This window comes from Oncorhynchus masou, chromosome 33 (genome assembly GCF_036934945.1).
Source record: "Oncorhynchus masou masou isolate Uvic2021 chromosome 33, UVic_Omas_1.1, whole genome shotgun sequence".
Classification (NCBI taxonomy): domain Eukaryota; kingdom Metazoa; phylum Chordata; class Actinopteri; order Salmoniformes; family Salmonidae; genus Oncorhynchus; species Oncorhynchus masou.
Window position 1 is genome coordinate 17,017,956 of NC_088244.1, and position 15,493 is coordinate 17,033,448.

The following is a 15,493-nucleotide window of genomic DNA, read 5'->3' on the forward strand; positions in this document are numbered from 1 at the left end:
AGGACCTGAGACTGGGTTGAAGGTTCACCTTCCAACAGGACAAGGACAATACGCACACAGGCAAGACAATGCACAAGTGTCTTTGGGACAAATCTCTGAATGTCCTTGAGTGGCCCAGCCAAAATCCGGATTTTAACCCGATCAAACATCTCTGAAAAGACCTGAAAATAGCTGTGCAGCAACGCTCCCCATCCAACCTGACAGAGCTTGAGAGGATCTGCAGAAAATAATAGGAGAAACTACCACACTTTTACACTCATCATTTGCTACTGCTACTCTGTTCTTTATTTTACTCGTATTGTTATCTATCCGGATGCCTTGACACTTTACCCTGTCTTTGTGTATATATCTACCTCTGTCAAATTCCATTCCCTGTCAAACATACTGCCAATAATTTTTGCTATTTTCCACTGAGCAGCAAGCAATGGAAATGACAGAGACGAGGCTGATAAAAGATTGTCTTTAATGTTTGGCATTGTTAATGAATCCATACCACAGCAGTTATGGGAGTAGGCAAACCACTTTTACAACCAAACACTGTTTGATCATGCTAACACCATATGTACAAGAAAGCACATTGAAAAGTGTATAAAGTATTTATATTTGAAGATTTGAAGTCAACAATGCAGACACACCACAGTCTAATGGATTGGTCTTCTTTAAACATTGATTACAGATATTCATCAATTATATCCATTTCTGGAGTACATGTATTTACACAAAACAACAATACAATTATTTTAGGGGGGTCTGCAATAATTCTCAAAAATATTTCACAATACCGCTGTATGTACAGTAACAGAATTTACATTGAATTGTTTTATTGTACCTATATTTGATCTGAGTATCACACCTATCAACATCAGCTTGCCCCTACACCTGATATTCATCTTATTTAATCTATAGCTCTGCTGTGCCATACTAATTCCACTGCTAAACATACCCTGCATCCTTTCATGGTACATCAGTGAAAAACGTCAACACTGATGAACCTGCATACAAAAATAGATGTTGTCTGATCAGTGGAGAACCTGATTTACAAGAACACAAAACCAAGCATTTACCTGCAGAAAAGGACTGTGCGAAACAAAGAGCTGTCGTTGGAACACTGACCTCCACTATCCAACCCACTGGTGGTGAGTTATACGTTACATCTCAGCTAACTGTCTGTTGTACCTTCATTCCCCAAGGAGATCAAACTCATGGTCCTGTCTGAGCTTCTCATACTAATCTTCGATACACAAAAATGTCCATATTGCAGATCAGGGTGAAGAGGAGATGCAGGCAGAAAGTATTACTGTAGCACCACATCGTCAACCAAGGCAGGACGAAACAGATGTCACACGTTGATATTATCTGCTTTGTTCGGAGAGTATTGAGAAAGTGACGAGAAAGGAGAACTGTCATTTCACGAGTTTCTCAGGACCAGTCAAGTGAGTTGTCTGAGCGAGAGATTGATACTGCAACTCAGTGCACTTAAGGCAGGTGGGCGGAGGGAGGTGCGCAGAGGGTGTGTGGGTGATTAAAACAGGTAAGTTGTACTGTAAATCAGACAGAAGCAATGGCATTGCCATCAGTCCATTTACACACGGTCCATATTTAGTACTTGTTGGTTGACATTGGCCTGAAACATATAGAGGCAGAGAGAGGGTGTGATACTGGTTTTCTGAGTATAGTTTGTCCAATAGGTGATTGAGGTACTGTTAAGTCATTATTCTTCATTATTCTTCGTTACTTCTCATTTTGCCGCATCTTAGTCTCCATCACCATCTACTTTCAAGGATCAATCCAGTCCTATTGGATCCAGCTCAACCTGTGCAACTGAAATTGGAACTCACTGTTGTTCCAGCACTTAACCATTTCACCCCTTCCTTGTACCCCTCCCAAGGATGGATCAGATCAGAGAACACTCATGCTCCTCTCATGAGATATTTCTATCTGGTACACAAAAGATTAGAAGACTGGAATGGATACATAACTTAAATATAAAAGCACATTAACAGAAAATAAGACCTGCCACTTGTGTAATACAAATAGCACATCTTGTTTAAATACATTCACATTGGTTTTCCATACGTATCGTATGGATGAATACTCCTAGACTGAGGTTTATATGTCCTTTGAGGTTTGGGTTGAGAAGAGCGACCCAGGTCAAATAACAGACTTGCTTTCAATGAGAACCAAGTATCAGAACAGAGTATGGGAGAATGCCATATGGTGAAGGACTAAACAGTGTTTTGTAAAAAAAAAAAAAGAGCATGGAAAGTGTACTTGAAAACCCCATACATACTGTAGCAAAGCTATCAAAATAATAGGTTAGATATATGTAGCTTTGAAAGCAGAAAAGACAACATCACTTTACTAAGAATATAACTTTCTGTAGTTGCCTTTTTTTGTGGAAAAGGGGGGGGTCCTTTTGGAGTTTGTATCGTTTGATCATGTTGATCGAGATCGTCATGTTTCACAAAACGGCTGTATATTGTTCTCAAATGAAAATAAACTAAACATGCTCACATACTAGTTGTAGAAGAGTGTACAATCAATATTAATTTAAACAAAGTCATTATTATCGGTCACATTGTCCAACAGATAATATTTCCCTTATTAATTCTTATGAGGCTGCTTCCTCCATTCAGAATCAGACCGTCTGAATAGAGTGAGAAGATTGAGGGTGTATCTCAATAGTCTAAAGTGGATTCCTCTCCTTGTTTCCTCCCCTTTACCTGCACTGATATGAAAACATGGGATGGATGAAAGCATGAAAGCAATATGGTCAATGACTACAATGTATTTGCATGATTCCACAGCCCATGATCTTTCAAATAAATGCAGCTGAAGGAAAGGAGACAGGGGGAGGGAGTCACTTTAGACTATTTAGATGCACCGAGGTGACTGAAATCTCCAAGAGGCCCAGCACTTTAGTACTATAATATAATAGACTATTGAGATGAAGCCAAAGATGGTCTCCTCATGGTGTCTCCTCGTGTTCCTCGCTGATGCACTGCTCCCATGCAGCCTTGGCTTGCTCCTCTCTGTGGCTATGGGGGGAGTGGAAGATCCTCCGAGGTAGGGGGATGGGCTGGGGCAACAGAGAGCTCAGGTCCTCCTCAGGGATGCACCCCTCCCTCAGGTAGGGCTTGGGGGGCACAGCCGGGGGTTGGGGGCGCCGGTAAGGAATGCGGTGGGGGCCGTGGAGTGGTATCTGGTGGTGGGTGGGCCCATGGGAGTGAGGGTGGGGGTGACTGTCGAGGCCGGCCGGTTGGGGGTGAGACTGGGGGTGGGAGTGAGGGTGGGGGTGACCGTCGAGGCCGGCTGTTTGGGGATGAGACTGGGGGTGGGAGTGAGGGTGGAGGTGTGAGACAGGGTTGCGGTAGTGGAAGGGTCGGACCTGGTCGAGGGACTCTGCTTCTGGCCCGCTGTAGTGGATGTGGAGGTAAGGAGAGTCCAGGTACTCTTCAGGGGTCCACAGGTGGCTTGGGACGGGCTCCATGGCGTCATTTCGCACGGGGGGATCAGGGTACTGGCCCCCAAAGTTACTCTCACTCAGAGAAGAGACGCCACTGCTGGCACTGCCCGAGAGGGTGGAGTTACTGCCCCCCAGGGCTGACTGAGGACTGGTAGGGGAGCCTGGTATGGGGTGGAGAGGAGACTAGATAAAGAGAGAGAGAGGAAGATAAGAAATGAGTTGACATCTGTTGACCAAGTTAAGAGGATAGCATTATTTACTGCTGCAGTATGCATGACCAACTTTAACCTTTCTGAGAGAGCGAATGGGCAGTGCTGGGGGTGGGTCACTGTTCTGGTGGTGGAACGCATCAAAGTGCATCAGGAAGTGACCTAGAGAGAGGAAGTAAAAACGTTCACATCAGAATAAACTTCCCATGTACTTTACAAAACCTCCTATTCAGTGTACATGACAGCTAAGGGACTCTTACCCATAAATAAGGTGTATATTATGACATGATTGTTCTTACCTGGTGGGAAGGACCTGGGCGGGACAGGGGGCATGATAACACCCCCTGTGGGTCCCTGGATGTAGGGCACTGTCTCCCTACCCTCCCCATCTAGACTCCAGCTGCTGGGGGCACTAGGGAACACTGGGGGAACACCAGAAAACCACATGTTCACTACAGAGCTAGGAAATCCTCCTACTGTATGTGTAGTTGTGTCCTACTTAGCTCAACACTAGAGAAAAGCATCATTAACCAATTTTACCACGCACATTCAGTATACTTGCCTTTCTCTGGCAAGCCCATGTGAGGATCAATGCATGGCTTACAGGGGCTCACTTGTTGGAGTAAGGCACGCTGCAGATTGTTGCTCTGCAAACAGAGAGACAACACAGGCTAAAAATAAGGGTAAAGTATAAGAACAAACAGTATCCTCTGTCGTTTCAGTACCAGTATATTTCTGCTTCGGGCCAATTTGCTGTTCCAAAGCTTCAGTGAACTAACTGTCTTCTTAAATAACTAATGCAGCAATGTCGTCAGTCCATTTGGCAGCAATTGAATGGTTTGGCCTGTAACGTCAGTACCTGTCCGTTGTCAGTCATGCTGTAGTACATGGTGTTGTTAGTTCTCTGGTGAGGGGGCAGCAGAATCATCACCTCCCGGTTGTGTTTGGTTTTATCCGGTAGGGACGGAGAGCCTGGGGGAGGGAGGGAGGGGGATAGGATGGGTCTGCTGGAGACTGTATGGACACCAGAGACCCACTGATAAACACTGGATATACACTGACTGACAGTTATAGTCATAACTGTGAATTAGCATTTACTTTCTGGTGCAGGAGTCACTCACCTCTAGCGCTGGAAGGGGCGGAGTTGATTATCTGGGAAGAGGTGGAGCGAATGGAGCTCAGACTGGAGGAGGAGGGGCTTGGCTGGAAAATAAAACATCTGTTCACACACGTATCGTCAAAATGTACAAACTTGTGTGTGTGTATGTGTGCATGTTAAACCCACCTGCATGTGTGCCGTATCCTCAGGGGGCTCTCCCATCAGGCCATCTGGCAGGATGACCAGGTTTCCTCCCGCCTCGCTGGATGTGTGAGAAGAGAGGGAGGAGGAGGACTGGCGTATAGAACCTTGCAGGTTCATAGGGCTAAAATAGAGGGAGAGAGAAAATCATGTTTTAAAAGGTGGTCACATTGAGATTACTGTAACATCTCTTATTCAAGTGAAACCTGTGTGAACCAGACCTGTGTCTGTGTAACAGACGAACACTCTCTGGGCTCATGTGGCTGTGAGTGGTCAGGATGCCTCTGGGAGAGTTGACCCCTGTGTAGGTCGCTGGCGACCCCTGTTGGGCCACATATAAAGACTGCTCTGAATATTTACACTGACTGCACACACACACACACACACACACACACACACACACACACACACACACACACACACACACACACACACACACACACACACACACACACACACACACACACACAAACAGAAGAGCATGTGGAGCCACTTACCTGGTGTAAACCAGCCCTCATCATGTGGAACTGATCTATCAGCTTTTTGTGCAGAGGACGCATTTCTGGGTGCACCAACTTCTCGTGAACAGCCAGCCCCACTCCAAGGATGTGAACCTGTGACAATGAAACAACATGTAGGAAAGAGAGAACATATGGTTTATCTGTCCTCTATACCCATGTACACTGTATGGACCATTGACCAGTGGGCAGTGAGGAGTTAAGAGTTGTGTCTGACCTGTTCCTGCATCAGGTCATTTAGCTGAGCTATCCTCTCTGTGTCCTCTGGTTGACTGTTGATGTACTCCTTATCAAAGAATGCCTGTGGATGATGAACATGGGATATGAATGAGTTACAAGGTATACTCCAAGTCGATATTCACATAATAATAATAATAATAATAATAGTAATAATATGCCCACACATTGGGGAAACAAACATTCTTTCCTATTGGTATTGTAAAAGAGCCAACTTGGTCGTAGATTTTTTGTTTTACAGAAAGAACAAAACATGCCGAAAAGCTGTTGTGTTGTTCAATGTACATGAAGCCAGGTCAAAAATCTCAACCAATGGTTTGAATGCTCCCACATAGGGAAGTAGAGCCTGCAAGAAGAGCCCTGTGGCTTCGAGCTATTCGGTGTGGGAAATGGAGGGACACTGTGTCCAAGTAGACTACACGTATCTACGTGTGTGGAAAACATTTCATCACAAGACATTTAACGTGTTTAGTACAGTCCGTTTGTAACTCCTCTCACTCCACTAACTTTAGTATGCTATAAATACTGCATACAAAATAACACATTTTTTTACTGCAGTAATTTTGCAGTGTAACTACAGTTAGAGTTCAGTATAACTGCACTTCAACTGCAGTACACTGCAGTTATTATGCACTTATTGCATCCAAAATACTACAGTCAACTGCAGTAAATGCACTTTTACTGCCGTTTCAAAACCTGCCTGGTTTCCCCACAGGCGGGCAGGGTCGCAACGTTCTATCGAATACCAACTGGATCCTTAGCAGATAACACTGAATGTTCCCTCCATCCCTCCATCCCTCTCTGTCAGTACCTCCTGGTATCTGGCGATGCCCCCGTTGACTGCAGCATCTATGACCCCGTTGAGCAGCATGCTGAGGGGGTTGATGTTGCCATGGTGCTGCCGGTGCTGGTACTGGCTGATCAGGGTCCGCAGCTCCTGGGTCTTATTCTCCACCACGTAGATGGCATTCTCCAGAGGGCTCACCTCCACCTGCACAAACACACATAGATTTGAATCCATAATGACACTTACGAGAGAGAGACAAACACAAATGATGCACTCGCTTGCATCATCTCCCTAAGGAGTCTGATGTCACAGTTTGAGACGACAGTATGAGACGACAGTTTGAGATGACAGTATTAGATGACAGTATGAGAAGACAGTATGAAACAACAGTTTGAGACGACAGTATGAGTCAACAGTTTGAGATGACAGTATGAGTCAACAGTTTGAGATGACAGTATGAGACAACAGTTTGAGATGACAGTATGAGACAACAGTTTGAGACGACAGTATGAGTCAACAGTTTGAGATGACAGTATGAAACAACAGTTTGAGACGACAGTATGAGTCAACAGTTTGAGATGACAGTATGAGTCAACAGTTTGAGATGACAGTATGAGACAACAGTTTGAGATGACAGTATGAGAAGACAGTATGAGATGACAGTTTGAGGCGACAGTATGAGAAGACAGTATGAAACAACAGTATGAGATGACAGTTTGAGATGACAGTATGAGACAACAGTTTGAGATGACAGTATGAGACAACAGTTTGAGATGACAGTATGAGACAACAGTTTGAGATGACAGTATGAGACAACAGTTTGAGATGACAGTATGAGACAGCAGTTTGAGATGACAGTATGAGACAACAGTTTGATACAACAGTATGAGACGACAGTATGAGACAACAGTATGAGATGACAGTTTGAGACGACAGTATGAGATGACAGTATGAGACAACAGTATGAGATGACAGTTTGAGACGACAGTATGAGATGACAGTATGAGACAACAGTATGAGATGACAGTTTGAGACGACAGTATGAGACAACAGTTTGAGACAACAGTATGAGAAGACAGTATGAGACAACAGTATGAGATGACAGTTTGAGACAACAGTTTGAGATGACAGTATGAGACAACAGTATGAGATGACAGTATGAGACAACAGTTTGAGACAACAGTTTGAGACAACAGTTTGAGACAACAGTATGAGAAGACAGTATGAGACAACAGTATGAGATGACAGTTTGAGACAACAGTTTGAGATGACAGTATGAGACAACAGTATGAGACAACAGTATGAGAAGACAGTATGAGACAACAGTATGAGATGACAGTTTGAGACGACAGTATGAGACGACATCATGAGATGACAGCATGAGATGACAATAGCCTATGAGACGACAGTATGGGATGACAGTGCTCCTCACCAGTTCTCTCCTCTCCACCTCAGCCCAGCGGGAGATTCCAGGGAGGGGACGAGACAGAATCAGGGTGGTTCTCTCAATCCACAGACTCTGAAAACACACACATAAAACACTGAATCACCTTCTGTATAGTATATAGACAATATAATTACCTTCCATTGTCATTCATTCTATTTAGAAATACAAAGCAACAACTTGGACATAAAAGACACACACACATACTCTGAACTCATTCTCCCTGTCCTTGGGTCCCTTGTGGAAGGGTCTGTCGTAGTGAAAGCGAGTGACATTGTTGATGCGGTAGAAGCTCTTGATCCTCTCGGGGACGCGCTCCAGCTGAGGCACATCAGTAATGTCTGACACTGGGGTCACCGCATAGATCTGCAGGTCTGAGGCCACGTGTTAAGGTAAACATAGCCAAATAGGCTGACAGTTGAGATGACACACACACACACACACACACTGACCATGGTTAGGTAAGGATACACTGAGCATCGCTCTGTAGGAGGGCGTCATCTGGTTGGTTGGGGTGCTGCATGGCAATGGCCTGTGGGAATTCTCCCAGCATCCTTTGCTGGAAATCCTCAAGTCGTTCATAGTCATAACCCCGGCACACAAATTCCTTATTCTGGAGAGAAGAGATGTCATCCAATTGATATGTACAAAAAAATAGCAATTAGGTAAAAGATCCTGTGTGTGTGTGTGTGTGTGTGTGTGTGTGTGTGTGTGTGTGTGTGTGTGTGTGTGTGTGTGTGTGTGTGTGTGTGTGTGTGTGTGTGTGTGTGTGTGTGTGTGTGTGTGTGTGTGTGTGTGTGTGTGGTCATGTTATAACTATACTTGTGGGGATCAGAAGTCCCTAAAACAATTTTACCAACGGGGGACATTTTGTTAGGCCACACAAGGTCAAATGTTATTCTAGGGGGTTTAGGGTTAGGGTTAGAATTAGGTTTAGTGTTAGTTTTAGGATTAGGAGCTAGGATTAGGTTTAGGGTTAAGGTTAGGTTAGGTTTTTGGGGTTAAGGTTAGGGTTAGAGTTAGGGTTAGGGGGTAGGAAAAGTAGGATTTTGAATGGGACTGAATTGTGTGTCCCCACAAGGTTAGTTAAACAAGACAGTGTGCGTGCGTGTGCATGCGTGTGCGCGTGTGCGCGCGCGTGTGTGTGTGTGTGTGTGTGTGTATGTGTGTGTTCATCTCACCCTAAGGAAAAAAGGAAACTTCCTGCCATAGAAGCCCATCCTGAAGAACTCTGGTTCAATCCTCTGCTGTTCTATGATGTTGTCATAGTACGCAGCTTCCATTTTCTATAAAGACAAAAATACTTGATTCAACTCTCAGAGAGTCTTGATCTTTCTCAGCAACACACATCAACGAGGTTCCCTTGATGACAAGGTGGTCATAATGTTTTTGATATTTTGTCAGTGTATTGCAATGTTTTTCCACAATGTGAGGACAATAAACTATTTATATTATATTCCATTCCTTTCTATTTACTTTCCATCTTTGTGATGATGAGTAGTGACTGGGGGATAAAGTAATGGCTCTGATGCAAATATTTTTTTTAAGAGACAGGGAGAACACAGAGAGACAAGGGGAGAAAGAGAGAAAGAAAGAGAAGGCCAGAGAGAGAGAGAGAGAGAGACAGAGAGAGAGAGAGAGACACAGAGAGAGAGAGAGAGAGAGAGAGAGAGAGAGACAGACAGACAGAGAGAGAGACAGACAGACAGACAGACAGACAGACAGACAGACAGACAGACAGACAGACAGACAGAGAGAGAGAGAGACAGAGACCGACAGAGAGAGAGAGACAGAGACAGACACAGAGAGAGAGAGAGAGAGAGAGAGAGACAGACACAGACACAGACACACACAGAGAGAGAGAGAGAGAGAGACAGAGACAGACACAGAGACAGACACAGAGACAGACACAGAGAGAGAGAGACACTCAGACAGACAGACAGACAGACAGACAGACAGACAGACAGACAGACAGACAGACAGACAGACTCACCCTTATCCAGCTCAGACTCTGGTAATCATATAAGGTTTCATACTGGAAAGCCAGTTCCCGACAGAGTGATATTCCATATTCCCAACACTGGAAAGAGACAGAGACAGAGCTCTCACTCATATGGAATCTCTCATTATAGGTATACAATATCATGTCTATGGAATATCATTCTCAGGAGGATTTGAAGGGAAATCATGACACATGCAGAAGTGCTTAGACTTGAGATTTTGACTTGAGATGTACACCCATTTGGGACTTTATCAAATAAAATGATGGTTTAATTTGGGCCAAATTAAAGGATCTCACATTTGAATACTACCTAAAGTGGCTAGACAAAGTCTTGCACTTCCTTTGTTGAATTACTTATTTTTACTTGTTTTTGTTTGACTTTGTTTTAGCTCGACTTGTTTTAGCTCGACTTGTTTTAGCTCGACTTGTTTTAGCTCGACTTGTTTTAGCTCGACTTGTTTTAGCTCGACTTGTTTTAGCTCGACTTGCCTTTCCCTTGTTGAAATAGTGGAGGACCTTGCGACTGAGGCCCTCCTTGCGTTGCCACTCGCTCTGTGTGGGGTAGTGGAGGAACTCTCTGAGGGGGCGGTCCTCCCAGTGCAGCAGCTCCCAGTACAGAAGCAGGGTGAACGCTGCCTCTGTTGGTAGAGAGGACACAAAGGTCATCACAATTCACCACACTGACCTTACGTAGTAATCCTGACTGTCACAGGGTTCCAATACTATGCCGTGTGAGCAGGTTGACAAGTGTGTTACCTGTGTAGTCCTCTGCCTGCAGGTGCAGATCACACAGCTTGTGGATGTAGCGGATGTACATCTCCTCCTTGTTCATCTCAGATTTGTAGAAATTCTGGGGAGGACAGTCAAATGTTATCAGGAAGCAAGATTACTACAGCAACCAAAAACCAAAGTGCATTTGCAGTTGTCTCAACACATCTCTGGCATAACTGGTATATAAGTCATAAGGTATAATAAATCATACGATGTCTCACCATGAGGTTGGAAGAGACACCAATTTTCTTGTTCTCCATTTCATCTCCTTTCATACACTCCCTAAAAGTAGAGCAGGGTTTTAATGTCTCTCCAATCTCTACAGTAAATCCATGTATCAATAGTCAATGTTATGATATTAACATGTTGCTTGTAATGAGTAATCCAATCTACCTGTAATCTAGCAGCCGCTCCATCAGTCTCGTGACGGAGGTGACAAATGAGATGCCTGTCTCTCTCCACGTCTCCTGCTCAATTTTCTCAAGTAGGCTACAGACAAACAAGCTCTATGTTACACGTGCACATGAAGGACAGTAAACCATAAATACTTATTTATTTGAGAATCATGATAGTGGTAGAGCTAAAAGCTTGGGCTGTGGGGAAACAGATAACTTACCTGGGGTAAGGCCCAAACAACTGGGTCCTGAAAGACACAGCAGAAAAAGACACAGCTAGTCAGGAGCACACAAAAGAACATTAAAGAGGTAGGATCTTAATTTGATCACTCTTTTGTTTCGGAGAATATTCCTGCACAGAAGTAAATGCAAACTTTGTGTATTCAATGTTTAAAAAGGCTTCTAAATGTTGTAATTTCCACTTTGAAATCTCAGACCTGATTTGCACTAACGAAAAAGTATCAACCCTTACAAAAATGCCATTAATTATAATACACTGTTGCTGCAAGATAATTTTCCTGCTGTAGCTAACTGACTCAACTGAAGATCCTACATCTGTACTAGAGCACACTGACTCAGGTAACATTGTGTATGAATAGAAGACTGGGGTTGTTGGTTCTTACAGCAGACCAAAAAGCTCTCTGTGATTGCCATCCCCTTTCCCATCTGACACCATACTCTCCAGCTTGTCCATCAACTCTGCTTCCACCTACACACACACACACACACACACACACACACACACACACACACACACACACACACACACACACACACACACACACACACACACACACACACACACACACACACACACACACACACACACACACACACACACACACACAGACAGACAGACAGACAGACAGACAGACAGACAGACAGACAGACAGACAGACAGACAGACAGACAGACAGACAGACAGACAGACAGACAGAAATAGGTTAGTGCATAAGGAACCAACCACCACACTTCTACAGTAGCACTAAAATCATAGATCCATAACATAGATATGATATTGGGTTATAACATGAAGTTAAACAAGGCCAACAGAGGATGAGTGGTGGCACACAGCAGGGGACAGACAACACTGACCAGTTTGAAGTTGCCGTTCTGCCTCTGCTCCCAGTCCATCATGTCATGGAAGATGGGAATCATGATATTCCGGACCTCGCTCTGAGGCACGAGCGTCACTCCCAGGAATGGACCCATCATTCCAGGGATAAAGTGGGGCTTATTCTCACCTGGAGCACACAGAGAGGGCACAGCACAGATGTTATAGAAACACACATGACATTACCCATGAAGGCTAGAATGACAACAAAGCATCTGAATGTCATTTTATCTCACCAAGCTTCTGCCACATGCTGAAGAGCTCATAGGCCATCATCACTCTCATGTCTCCATACCTACAGAGAAGGACGAGGGGGGGGGGGGGTAATGTAGAAAACGTAGAACTACTGACCACACACACAGATAAATACACACACACGTGATGGAGAGGTTCTTACTTGTCCAGGACTTTCTTCCTCTTGGCCTGTGTGAGGGGCTCCAGCTGCAGACTGGGCTGGTTAATGTACAGGACCGTCAGGCTGAAGAAAGAGTTCCACACCTGAGAGAGAACATGTGTCAGAATCAGACACGTGTTCAAATTCCCTTTAACGGCAAAGATCTACCTATCTGTTTATCTATCTATCCATGTAAGGCCTACATCTTAGCAATGTTGTCACTTTATACATTTCACCATCCGGTTATGCATTTCCATAGTTTCTCTGCAGTCATAAATCCAGGTTGAACCAACTCAGACACATAAGAGTGGAAACAGGTGCAACACAGAATGACAGCATAATGTTGTGAGGAAACCATGGAGAGAAAAACAGAGTCCTTTGTGAACAGAGAACGACAAGGAGAGAACAGCAGGTTCTGGGTCGACTTCTCCGGGATATTTATAAGGCTCTATTGTTTACTGCTGTTGTTCAACATGACACGTCTCGTTTCTCTACAGAGGCACGCACCTTGAAGTCAAAATCCACCTCAGAGAAGTTCTTGTGTAACGCTGGGGACAGGTACTGTGTTGTCACCACAATGACACTGCAGAAGAAGTCACAGCAAAACGTTAGGATAGAAAAGACGATGCAACGTCTACACAAATGTCACGTGCTATCAGCGTAAGGACTTTCATCTCATAGCTGCATATTTTCCCTTATCTCCTATAGGAGGCCATATGAAGGCAGTGTTACAGCTAACGCGAGTCAGACTTACTGGCTGGTCAGAAGTCTCATGACACTCCAGTCTCGGGGGAAGATGGTAAGCTTCATCAGGTTCCGGAACACACAGAAGATCTTCAACAGGAACTCCTGGAAGTCGATGGAGGTAGTGAGTATTGTGTACATTATCATCTACATATTATACCTCAGCCCCAGGTTCCTAAATCAGACAGGCTCTAGCTCTCACCTTGAGTTCCTCTTTGCTGTGGAAGTTGTTGAGCAGGTGGTGGAAGTGGACCTCTGTCATCTGTCTAAGTAGAGACAGCAGAGTGGACACATACTCCCCCTGGACAGGCAGAAACATTTCCATATCAGTGAGGTTCCATGCATTACAAAACATTATCTTTTTCATGTAGTGTAGGAGAGGAGAGTCTCTGACCGTGATCTCAGCCGTGCACTGGGGACAGCGCTGCCCCCTAGCTGTCTCCAGAGACTGAGACTTGGACATGATGGACAACAGAGTCTGGAGCAGAACATCCAACAGGCTCTCCACCATCATCTCTACCTCTTCCTGAACAGAAGACTCCTAGGAAGAGGGGGAGAGAGAAACGATGGGGAGAGGTGAGGAAACAGGAAGGATAGAGTGGGAGGGGCAGAGAGAGATAGAGGGAAGTAGAGAAGAGGAGGAAAGAGAGAGGGAGATTGAGTGAGAAGGAATTTAATGAATAATTCATTAATTTGTATAAGCCACTCGACAGACCAATTAAAATATTAATTCAGCACTCAACGTAAAGTGGCCTACAAAATATTGTCTTGACAATAATGTCTGAACAATGACATGGTATTATAAATGCCTTTACCAGCCTTGGCAGTGTATAAAGTTTTACCAACTAGTCTGTCATCCCAACTTTAATTCCATTTGATACAAGAAATGTGAAAATAATGTTTAGCTGGGATACTATAGATACACTACTGTAGGTGGTCTAGTAACCAGTTATGGCACCAGCTTTTGTTACAGAGAAGTAGCCCCTAACTACTGATACAGGGTCAGATATAATTTCATCCTCCTAATGACGATGATTAGGACAACTTCAACTCCAATCTCTTCTACTGCAGTAGATTCAGTGGTGATGTGATGTACCATAGCGCTGGTATTGATGATGGAGAAAATGCTCGTGAGGATTCCTGAGCAGATCAGCAGCTCCCTCTGCTGGCGCAGGTGCAGGTGGATGTGATGCAGGACCACCGGCAGCAAAATACTACGAGACTCTGAGAGGGGGAGAGAGAGGAAGAGGGGAAGAGAATGGGAGGGGTACGGAGAGAGAGGAAGAAGGGGAGAGAATGGGAGGGGTACGGAGAGAGAGGAAGAAGGGGAGAGAATGGGAGGGGTACGGAGAGAGAGGAAGAAGGGGAGAGAATGGGAGGGGTACGGAGAGAGAGGAAGAAGGGGAGAGAATGGGAGGGGTACGGAGAGAGAGGAAGAAGGGGAGAGAATGGGAGGGGTACGGAGAGAGAGGAAGAAGGGGAGAGAATGGGAGGGGTACGGGAGAGAGAGGAAGAAGGGGAGAGAATGGGAGGGGTACGGAGAGAGAGGAAGAAGGGGAGAGAATGGGAGGGGTACGGAGAGAGAGGAAGAAGGGGAGAGAATGGGAGGGGTACGGAGAGAGAGGAAGAAGGGGAGAGAATGGGAGGGGTACGGAGAGAGAGGAAGAAGGGGAGAGAATGGGAGGGGTACAGAGAGAGAGGAAGAAGGGGAGAGAATGGGAGGGGTACGGAGAGAGAGGAAGAAGGGGAGAGAATGGGAGGGGTACGGAGAGAGAGGAAGAAGGGGAGAGAATGGGAGGGGTACGGAGAGAGAGGAAGAAGGGGAGAGAATGGGAGGGGTACGGAGAGAGAGGAAGAAGGGGAGAGAATGGGAGGGGTACGGGAGAGAGAGGAAGAAGGGGAGAGAATGGGAGGGGTACGGAGAGAGAGGAAGAAGGGGAGAGAATGGGAGGGGTACGGAGAGAGAGGAAGAAGGGGAGAGAATGGGAGGGGTACGGAGAGAGAGGAAGAAGGGGAGAGAATGGGAGGGGTACGGAGAGAGAGGAAGAAGGGGAGAGAGTGAAGGATCAATTGTAGAAAGATTTTAACCAGCTTTAGCCTTTGCCTTTTAGA

General features: G+C 45.1%; 1 protein-coding gene across 5 annotated transcripts in view; it reads right to left on the minus strand.

Moving 5' to 3' along the window:
- Window positions 1-446: 446 nt before the first annotated feature.
- LOC135527904 (dedicator of cytokinesis protein 3-like) overlaps window positions 447-15,493 on the minus strand; it is a 118,990-nt gene continuing 103,943 nt past the window's right edge. For 2 of the 5 annotated variants that reach the window (XM_064956554.1, XM_064956551.1), the window contains 30 exons: window positions 14,478-14,605; window positions 13,776-13,922; window positions 13,584-13,682; window positions 13,392-13,486; window positions 13,145-13,220; window positions 12,641-12,741; window positions 12,480-12,538; window positions 12,225-12,373; window positions 11,753-11,838; window positions 11,351-11,377; window positions 11,128-11,223; window positions 10,956-11,016; window positions 10,720-10,813; window positions 10,453-10,601; window positions 9,955-10,041; window positions 9,143-9,247; window positions 8,433-8,574; window positions 8,169-8,335; window positions 7,950-8,036; window positions 6,542-6,721; window positions 5,711-5,794; window positions 5,473-5,589; window positions 5,197-5,318; window positions 4,961-5,099; window positions 4,797-4,878; window positions 4,535-4,647; window positions 4,238-4,322; window positions 3,975-4,097; window positions 3,755-3,837; window positions 447-3,649 (listed from right to left, as the gene is read on the minus strand). In XM_064956554.1, the coding sequence (XP_064812626.1) occupies window positions 2,969-3,649; window positions 3,755-3,837; window positions 3,975-4,097; window positions 4,238-4,322; window positions 4,535-4,647; window positions 4,797-4,878; window positions 4,961-5,099; window positions 5,197-5,318; window positions 5,473-5,589; window positions 5,711-5,794; window positions 6,542-6,721; window positions 7,950-8,036; window positions 8,169-8,335; window positions 8,433-8,574; window positions 9,143-9,247; window positions 9,955-10,041; window positions 10,453-10,601; window positions 10,720-10,813; window positions 10,956-11,016; window positions 11,128-11,223; window positions 11,351-11,377; window positions 11,753-11,838; window positions 12,225-12,373; window positions 12,480-12,538; window positions 12,641-12,741; window positions 13,145-13,220; window positions 13,392-13,486; window positions 13,584-13,682; window positions 13,776-13,922; window positions 14,478-14,605 (3,764 nt within the window). In that variant the 3' untranslated portion in view covers window positions 447-2,968. Of the gene's footprint in view, window positions 3,650-3,754; window positions 3,838-3,974; window positions 4,098-4,222; window positions 4,323-4,534; window positions 4,648-4,796; window positions 4,879-4,960; window positions 5,100-5,196; window positions 5,319-5,472; window positions 5,590-5,710; window positions 5,795-6,541; window positions 6,722-7,949; window positions 8,037-8,168; window positions 8,336-8,432; window positions 8,575-9,142; window positions 9,248-9,954; window positions 10,042-10,452; window positions 10,602-10,719; window positions 10,814-10,955; window positions 11,017-11,127; window positions 11,224-11,350; window positions 11,378-11,752; window positions 11,839-12,224; window positions 12,374-12,479; window positions 12,539-12,640; window positions 12,742-13,144; window positions 13,221-13,391; window positions 13,487-13,583; window positions 13,683-13,775; window positions 13,923-14,477; window positions 14,606-15,493 lie in introns of all 5 variants that reach the window. The other 3 variants (XM_064956553.1, XM_064956550.1, XM_064956552.1) reach the window with 2 other exon arrangements.